The sequence below is a fragment of the Manduca sexta genome, unplaced genomic scaffold (genome assembly GCF_014839805.1).
Source record: "Manduca sexta isolate Smith_Timp_Sample1 unplaced genomic scaffold, JHU_Msex_v1.0 HiC_scaffold_3694, whole genome shotgun sequence".
In the NCBI taxonomy this organism is placed as follows: Eukaryota; Metazoa; Arthropoda; class Insecta; order Lepidoptera; family Sphingidae; genus Manduca; species Manduca sexta.
In genome coordinates, this window is record NW_023594790.1 from 2,046 (window position 1) to 12,007 (window position 9,962).

The window sequence follows — 9,962 nt, forward strand, 5'->3', positions numbered from 1 at the left end:
GCACACAGCTACGCAACGGCTCTGTGTGAGTGAATTTTGCGAAGAATTACCTATAGTTGACTTCACGCGCGGCACGTAAACGCTCTTATCAACTTCAAAAAAAAAATATTTAATTTGATTATAACAGTTTGCACCAATTACCTTAATTTAAAAATACAAAAAAAACACAAAAATTAAAATAAAGATTTTTTTTATTAAAATGGTATTGGAATGGAGATTTAAAAGTAAACCTCCATTTTTTTCTTTTGCCGACCTTACTACCTACGATTCGACGAGGACAACGTAAATATAACCATTTCTTTTTCATTTTTCAGATACCAAAGAACAGATCGTGCAGCGAGGCGGGGATCGAGCCGCACTGGTGCACGTGCCTGCGCTGGCTCAACGTGTCCGACGCCGACCCGCTCTATCATCGCGCCGCACGCGCCGTCGTCGACTACATCAACTCGCTCACCGAGCCTGTCCGGTAATATTAACTACTTTATTACTCACGTAATAAAGGTCAAATGGGTCGATCTGGAAATCTTTGGGGGAGGCCCATGTTTAGTAGTGGCTGATGATGATGATTATTGATTAGTGATGTAAGTACATAAAAGGTTCTTATGACAATTTAATACTAAGATGATCACAAGTGTGATAAGTCGGTAATTTAAATTGAATATGCATACAACGGGGTGATATAATGTGCGCGAGCGCGACTCAGTGAGCAGCGTGTGGTCGCGCTTGCGCCGGCGCAGCGACTGCTGACGAGAGCGGCGCGCGCAGGCGCGGGCCCGAGCGCGGCGGGACTAGGAATACCGGTTTTTTAACAAGCCTCTATTAACGGTCTCATAACGCTTCGATACCGCATAATAAAGATCATAAATATTTTTAATATATTTTTTTTATTACATATTCTTTTTTGTGGTCAAAGGTCTTTGGCGTTATCAATTATGATTTGTTATTTTATTTATAATTTTGTTTATATCTCGAGGTCGCTGTGCGCGGTCCGTACCCTCCTGGAGGTCTCGTGGGAGAGCCGCTGGCGCGCGAACAGTCGGCTGCTGTCGTTCGTGGAGGCGCGCGACGCGGACGGGTACGTGGGGCGGTTCGGCGCGGGGCTGCGGCCTGACAAGGAGCACTGGCAGGTTAAGGTATGAGATGAACACTCTGAAGGAGGCTCCAATCATTGTAATTTGCGACTAGACCAGGCACAAATCCTGGCCAAAGAACACCGATTCCGGCCTAGGATGATTTGCGGGCTATTGAAATTAAAAAACACCCTAATTTTGAATAGGGAAGATGGTTGGAAGCTTGCACAAGCCTGGGATCCAGTTCTACATTTAATTAAATCGGAACCCAAAAGACTGGCTGCCAGACTTCAAGACACTGTAAGCTCATTCTGCGTAGATCGGACCACCAACAGCTAAAATTGAAAAAGTTGTATAATTGTTAAATGTAGGTAGATATTGTAACTTTGACTTTGTGAATGAACAACACCAAGTCCCTCATGACCATGAAGACTGCAGTCTTCAAAACGTCAGTAGAAAACCAAAATATTAAAACCGCGATAAAATCCGAAAAATAGTTGAATTTAATCACAAGTTACCTTTTTACGTTTCTTGTTAAGATTAGTTTTTTTTTTTTAAAAAAAACTTTCTTTTTTTTTTCTTTTTTCATTCGCTCCTTTTTGCTTTTTTTTTACTTCATTAACGACCATTGCACTAAAACAATTGATGTCTTAAGGAATAAAATAGTCTAAGAAGATGTTTTAAGCATATAATATTGAGTTTTACAGGAATTGAGGGTTTAGTTTCCGATTTTTTTTCAGATCGCAGTAGGTCCCGGTCGAGGCGTGTACGAAGCTTCCATGACGTACACGAAGAAAGAAGATAAGTTCTTGGTGAATGCGCGGGACATATCGAGAACTAACGCGTGAGTAATTTAGTACAAACTAAACCTTGAATTTATTTTTAGCAACACGATAGCCTAGTTGAAAATAAAACGGTTAAACCTGGATTTTATTCTTAGAATTACGATACACTAGTTGAAAATAAAACGGTCTATCGAAAAGAATGCAGGTTCAAAACCCAAGCCAAATACCTCAGACTTTTTGAAGTGATATGTGTATTGCTTATCAATTAACGGCGAAGGAAAACTTAACGAATACATACCTGAGAATTTCCTAAAAGAATGTCAAAGATAATACGTTAAGTTTGCCAACTCGCACTAGTCCAGCATAGTAGAAAGCCTAAACACTCTCAGAAGAGCAGGAGGCCCGTCCCTGGCTGTAAGCAATATCATTTTTTAGTGATCATCTCTCACACACCTAGAATTTCGTAAGAATCATGGATGTTGTAGCGACAGCGTCTCACATAGTATCACGCAGATGCTTGGATGAGGGTTAACTCACGTACGTCACGCACCACATTAGTATATAAGCACCATTTGTACATAAAATAAATCAGACCAAATACCATCTCGTGTCCATTTCGTCTTGCCATAAATTAATGGCAAAGATGTCTTCTAGGCTGTAAGAGAAAGTTATAGGGATTAAGAAGAGGAAGGACGTGATTGTGTCTTAGGAAAACTTACTTACAGCATTATTGCGGCGCATATCTTCTATCAATTTACTGTAATTTTCAACTACCATAGCTTGACTTGCAATTCATTTAACAACACTAGATACACTCTCTTTTTATCTCATGTCGCTCACATAAATAAGAATTGACTTGTAATTTGGGTGTAATTTAGTACCAAATTTGTACTCAAATGTAATACGACTTCGCATTGTTTTTATAAGGTAGTGGTACTCCGAAACTGATCCATTCATGTCATAAATATTTTTTCAATATAATTCTGAAGCTAAAAACCCTTTTACAAATAAATAAAACAATCATTACAGATATAATAATGAACCGAGCTGTATAAGCGCAACGCATCCGCACTTAAACATGTTCTGCTACTGCAACGGATGAGCGCAACTGTTGCAGCAACACACCACGCAACAACACTACGCAACACACCGGTGAAAGTAGCGACGTATTAACGAATTAAAACAAACGTTTTAAAAATACTGTAATTATTAAAAAAAAACTGTAATCATATGATAAAAACATAGATATATATTCTTGAACCATTTGATAACACAAAAAAAGAAAGAAGAAATAGTGTTCAGTTAATATAATTAAGAATTTTGTACGACATAGTGTTGTCCCTTTCACTCTTATAGAATTTCATAACATTAGAAAGAGACACATCTAATACTAATGTAACTAGATATTAGAATGGAATATTTAGGATAACTGAAGGGAATTGCCGGCACAAGTGAATCGGTTAGCAGCTGTTGTTAGTTGCTATGTGTATACCAAAAATAAATCTCGTAGTGTTGTTTATTTGTAAAATTCACTTTTTAATGTCGATAAAAAGCTGAGTAATTTATTAATTTCAACTTGGGCTAAGTTTGAGTAATAAAAACAAGAAAAATATTATTTATATGTTTCGCTTTTTTTACGAAATTTGATATTATAACTTATGAAATTAATTATAGTGTCTATTGTTTTGAAATAAAGCCATATTTATAAATTTGTAAGATCGTATACTAAACCACGTTTTTGGTGTGTTTCTTGTTTAGACTAATATCTCAAATGTCTAAACAGATCTTAACTGGGCTTTTATAATTTAAAAAAGGTGATTTCTTTTTTAAAAAATCTTTTTAATATTTTTTTTATTGTATATAAAAATTACGACTTTCATAATGAATCTCATGAAACACTTTTATGTTTTTACTCGAACTCGCCATTGAGTTGTTTTTTATGAATCTCGGCATAATTTTAATTCTAGTATATTCTAGTGTTTTATGTTCCAAAGAATATTGTATATTTCTTACTCATTTCATTTTACTTATAGAAAAATATCGTAAATACAAAGATGTTTGTTTACGGCCGAAATAAATAATCGATCTTAATCGATATAAATCGATCTCTAAAATAAAACAATCGAAATAAGTAACATGCGTGCGTTGGCATTAGAGTGAAATCTAAGTGCATCACTTTTGCAATCTATTAGATTATCGATTAATCGATACACTATAATATCGATTAATATTCTTCATTTATTTCGGTCGTTAGTGGTAATACTCGTCTCTCGCGCTCGTCATTACGTGTGGTCGGTAATGATCTATTTTAAACTCCACTGGAAACCACATGTCGAAACAACATTACCCGTTGAATTATGGAGGTACTAACTATAACAGATGTTCAAACGGTATATAGTGGCCCACGTAAGTGTCGCGTTTCGATATCAGCCTGTACATACAAGCGAATAGGCTGGCATTATAGTGTGGACTGGCAAGGGATAATCGATACTGGACCTTACTACACTTACCATTAGGTGCACTGAGGACACGTTGCCGTACCCGATTATAACAAAATTTTACTTTTAAACAGATGATTGTATTGGTGTGTTAAACATAGATTATATTAAAAACTACCTACTCGAAGAAAGGTTTGAGTTTAACAGGAAGGAAGTATGTATAAGCGCAGGATTTCTCCAGTAACCGTAGAGATATGAATGTATATTGTGTAATGAGTTTAACCATTCAAATATTATCGATTAACAATCGATCTTAATATTAGGTCCTTAGGTATGAGATTGGCGTTTTGTCGTACTGGCCACTTTGATCTGAAATATCATCTCTTTAGATAAGAATTCCAAATTCAAATTTATAATTATAAACGCGTTTAACTGGTGCATATTTTTGAGATTTCGAAAACAGTCTTTTTTCTTGGTTTGTTTTTCTATGGCTTTCTCTATATCGTACATGTATGTGAAATGTCTATGCATACTTTGATTACTATATTATATGAAACTCTGTTCATATAGGACCTAACATTTTGTACACGACCGCCGTTTCTGAAATTCCTAAAACCAGACTAGATATAAGATAGATACTCTTTAATAAACCATTCAGTCTTAACAGGTGAAAAATACTTTTTGGTGTTACCTACATTTTTTTTGCGTACACTAAGGAGTGTCTTTAAAAAAACAAAACTTAAGATCCAAAGAGAACATCTATTAATGCGAACAAAAACATCTGTCACTAAGTGCGTCTACTACATTGAAAGTATATTACGCATAGTCAAACCGTATTGTATCGATTTGCACGCACAAATGTATACATTTTCAACGGTTATTATTTTACGCACACTAATATAATTCAATGAGCGTGTGCATGATCAAATCAACAACAATAAAAGTTCGAGCATTCCTTTTTATATTATTTAAGGTACACTCAAATGTACTCATAGCCAACCACACATAAAAATACATTTCTCTCAGTGCATGAATCAGGATTTAAACCCGAGGCCCCTTGTTTCACATTAAAAAAATATTTTGCACTTTTAAGATCTAAAAACACGCACAATGTTTATTTGTTAATAATTGTATATTTTTTTCTTAATTTCCCACGAAACAACTGTTTCTTTTAGTATTTATAAGTTATTTTATATAATCTATATATATAAAAATGAATTGCTGTTCGTTAGTCTCGCTAAAACTCGAGAACGGCTGAACGGATTTATCTTATCTTGGTCTTGAATTATTCACGTCGGAGGTCTAGGGAAAGGTTTAAAAGGTGAGAAAAATTCGAATAATTGCCGGGAAAATCCTCAAAACAGCATTTTTCTATTTCCCATACAAACGTTTTCTAACTAATACGTAGAGTCAATTTGAGCTTTATTGCTATTGTATAAAGTTCACTGTTGTCTAAGCAATGTAGGTGTGTTCCTAACATCAAAGCAGTGTGCGTTGGGGCACAGAATATAATAATGTAATGTCGCGTTCTGAAACTCAACAAAAGTGATATCGCGGACCCGACTAAATTGAACAGGCACAAAATTTAATATATCATTAGTTATTTGGTTGGCTTCACGAAATTATTTCTTTTGTTTTACTTTAAAATGCATGTTTTCGTTATGGACAATTTTTGAGCTACTTTTGCATATCTATACTTATAATAAATCTGTAGAGAGGTCAATTCTGTACATGAAATATATTTCCAAAATAACTGGGGGTGATTAGGGATCGATACTGATGCCAAAAATGCAATTAGTAAAATTTTTGTCTGTCTGTCTGTATAACCGTTATAGAAACAAAAACTACTCGACGGATTTTAACTTAACTTGGTACAATTATTTTTCATACTCCTGAGCTGGTTATAGTATACTTTTCATCACGCTACAATTAATAGGAGCATAGCAGTGATGGAAAATGTTGGGAAAACGGGAGAAGTTACTCCATTTTTAAGCTTCCGTCATTTCGTGTGCAACCTTAATGGTTAAAAGTTCCTTCGATTTCACCAGGATCCCATCATCAGACCCTGACCGGACAATCGGACCACCTGCATACCACCATAAATTAAAAAAACATCCCGACAAATTGAGCACCTTCTCCATTTTTGAAACCCGAAATCCACGCGGGCGAAGCTGCGGGCGGAAGCTAGTTGTAAATACAAATGTTTTTCAAAATATGAGATGACGTTGCACATATATGTCAATATAACTATGTTTAAACTAAGGTCCGTATTGGTGGATGTATCTTAATGTCGCTCTGAAGTGCGATTCAACTGAGACGATGTCAAGTTAAAGTCAGTATCTTAAGACTGACTTGAGTAATCATCTCAATGATTACTTAAGTCACAGCGTATGACAGATTTTGACAGCTGTTTTATTATACAGCCACAACTCAACTGACACCAAGTGCTGAATTACCAGCTTAAGTATTGACTTATGAACAGTCCAATACATTTAACAGTCTTACTTATAAACGTAATAGCGTTAAGAGGTGGTTATGAATTGCGTAAATAGCTGTCAAAAACATCACCGGTTAGTTTAAACCTTATTAAGAGGAAAGATGACGGGTTTTGACTTACAGCTGATCGAATAAATTTGTGTTTTATCTAAGTGATTTTTTATAAGTAAGACTGTATATGTCTACTTAAGATTTAACTCAAAATGCTATTGGTGTGTTAATACGGCACTAACTGGTTTCAAAAAGTAGCTGCGCCTATAATTCAATATTATTTTTTACTAGTAACACAAATTGCTTACGTAATTTTGTTTATTATAATTATGCCTTTGGTGTGATCAAATTTTTTATAAAAAATCCTTTGATATTTAAATATGTAGCATTTATCTAATGTTAGTTGTAAATTAAGTTCCTCGTATACTATAATTCTTACTTGAAAACTGCATTAAAAAATTATTTTCAAACATTCTAAGCTAGTAATGGCTTAAAACTAACAACTCATTTTAGTACTATTGAAAAAAAAACTCCAATACCTCATTTTTATTAAAAATTCATGTCAACTTTGTGATGAACGGACTATGCATTTTTCTAGAGATTAGGGACATATCGAAAGGATTAATTTGAAACTGAGGTCAACAAATAGCACGTAAATTAAGACCTCTACTCTCCAATTAACAGTTTAAAAAACGATTCGAATCGCAATCTTTAATCCGATTCCGAGAATGAACCAATTAAAATAACTCATTCGTAATGTCAAAAAATACTTTGTTCTGATTGGTCTATTTTTTTGATAGATATAAAAAAGCGATTGGGATTAGTTATTGGAAATGGTGGTAAATGTTTAATTTCTGCGCCGGGGTCTTGAGAAAGTACGCCTTATATAGCAATTAAAAAAAAAACATAAAAAGTCGTCAAAGGATTTGTATAACAGTGTAGTTGGCAGTTACAGGCATTTATACTCAATAGGGTATTTGAATTATTTTTATTTATAACTTTTATAAAATATGTACGTCGTATAAATTCTAAAACAGGAAGAAATTATTGGAATCTGGTGAAGAATATACAAGTAATAGGAGTCATTGAAATTAGGTAGTGGGGGTGAGTGTCAAAAACAGAAAAGAGACGAAATACTTGCGTGACGTCAGCGGGCATTACGAGACGTGCAAAGAAAGAGATGGAGCGATATCCCACTTCGCACCCACTCCCGCATGTAGCAATATTTGAAATTTGAATTACTGCCCCATTTCTTATCGAATTTTAATGCTGTTTTCGCAAAGGACTTCTTTTTTGTATTAATTGCTGTTACATATTAAAAAAAAGCACAAAGTCAAATACCCTATTTATTACTCAAAACATATTCATTTAGCACCCAAATATTGCCACACTGACTTATTTGCTGATCTCTGAAGACGGATAAATACGTCGCGTCATAGTTACCATGAATCCTAATAAAATATTGCCTCATAGCAATTGTTCCTTACGCCTTCACAATAAAACTAATTGCCTAAATCGCTTGACGTTCCGTTTTCCATTTCATAGGTGATCGATGACATTTATTTATACAGTTTTGGAGCGCGTGTCCACTACTCTATCGTCAATGTTTTCCTAATCTAGGCTTAGTTTTATTGTGCATAAGGCTGTTTTTGAAATTTCTTAGCCCAAACAAGATGTTTTGTTACTATTTGTCGTATACTAAATTTGTGATGTGATTTGATATCTCATTTGTTTAATGAAATAAGGCGAGTGATTTCGGAATCTCTGAAAAATTAAATTCGAAACTCGATTTTAAGTATTAAAATTGTCTTCTTTTATATTTGTTTATTTTCGTTTTAATTTTTTAGTTATTAAAAATTATGTTTTTTTTTTTTTGTAAAGTTTATGTATGTATTTTAAATATTTAATTAAACCTGAACGCACGAGGAAAAGGTACAAAAAGCATTTATAATATTGGTATTATTCATTCCTTTTTTTTCTTTAATTTTGTTTCTATTATTAATGTAAGACACGGCGCTAAATCATCATCGTAAAAAAAACGATGTTAAGTCTCATAATGCTCAGTAATAACATTAGTTCAGTGGCGCCCTTAACCGATTCGAGGCCTCGGGCGGAGCAGAAAATACTGATACGAGGCCCCGGTCGGAAAAAAATACTGAAGGTCCTGAGGGTCTACTCCGAAAAACGAACGTCGAAACGTCAGTCCGAAACGAAGAAACGACGAACTTCGGATTTAACTCTACTACCAAATTACTTCGGATCCGTCGCAGTTCTTGTAGCTTACCTTAGTGGTACGATCAATATTCCGTATATTTTTTGGAGAAAGCAGTGGAACTTCATTCTCGCAGATGGTTTTAAAAAGGGATGGTATAAGTTCTTACAAATTCCATGTCTTAAATATTGCGATGAACCGATCGGATCCGTCGTCGAATCCGTCATCGGATCCGTAACACTTCGTAGTAGCAAAATGTGCGATCCGTCATCCGAAACTACGGATTTCGTTTTCGAAGTAGACCCTCTGACCTCTCGTCAGTCAATACTATCTGGACTCCAATCCGCTTACCATCAGGGCCGGTGTCATTCTACTGTGCCCGTACATAAAAAAAATATATTTCAAATATCCGACATACAAAATGGAAGAAAACTTAATGCTGGTTTTCGATTGTTTTTTGCGCTTATGAGACTTACCGTCGAATATAGTTAGAAATCTTTTGTATATCGCTGGCTCACTATTACAAGGTTAAATGTTATATTTTTCAGAAGAAAAAACAATAATACCAAATTAAAAATATATCATTGAAATTAAACTATTATTCGGATTTTATCACGGTTTTAATTATCTTGGTTTTCTCTCGACGTTTCGAAGACTACAGGCTTCATGGTCATGGGGTAAATAGTTTAATTTCAATGTCTAACATTCGCGTAAACATAAGAAATCATTATAAAATATATCATTTTTCCAATATAAATAATACTTAAATTAAGACCTTGTATAGTGAACCAGCGATATGTAACCTGAATTTGATTCTCTTTTTTTCACGTTTTACTCTTAACACTTTTCAAATCTTGAAATGAGGACTCTGTAGTACTTACGTGCTTTAATAAAAATAGTATTTAATTCAAACCTCATACAATATGTTTTTATATAGTTTTAAATTGTAATTTAGTGAAAATAAATAATT

General features: G+C 34.4%; 1 protein-coding gene across 1 annotated transcript; it reads left to right on the forward strand.

The window, feature by feature from the left end:
• Nucleotides 1-276: 276 nt before the first annotated feature.
• Nucleotides 277-5,248, forward strand: LOC119193169 (the record flags this gene model as incomplete). Its single annotated transcript, XM_037446819.1, has 4 exons — nt 277-466; nt 974-1,133; nt 1,811-1,914; nt 2,885-5,248. Coding segments are annotated over 4 exons (527 nt in total), but the record flags the coding sequence as incomplete, so codon positions are not given.
• Between the last annotated feature and the right edge of the window lie 4,714 nt (nt 5,249-9,962).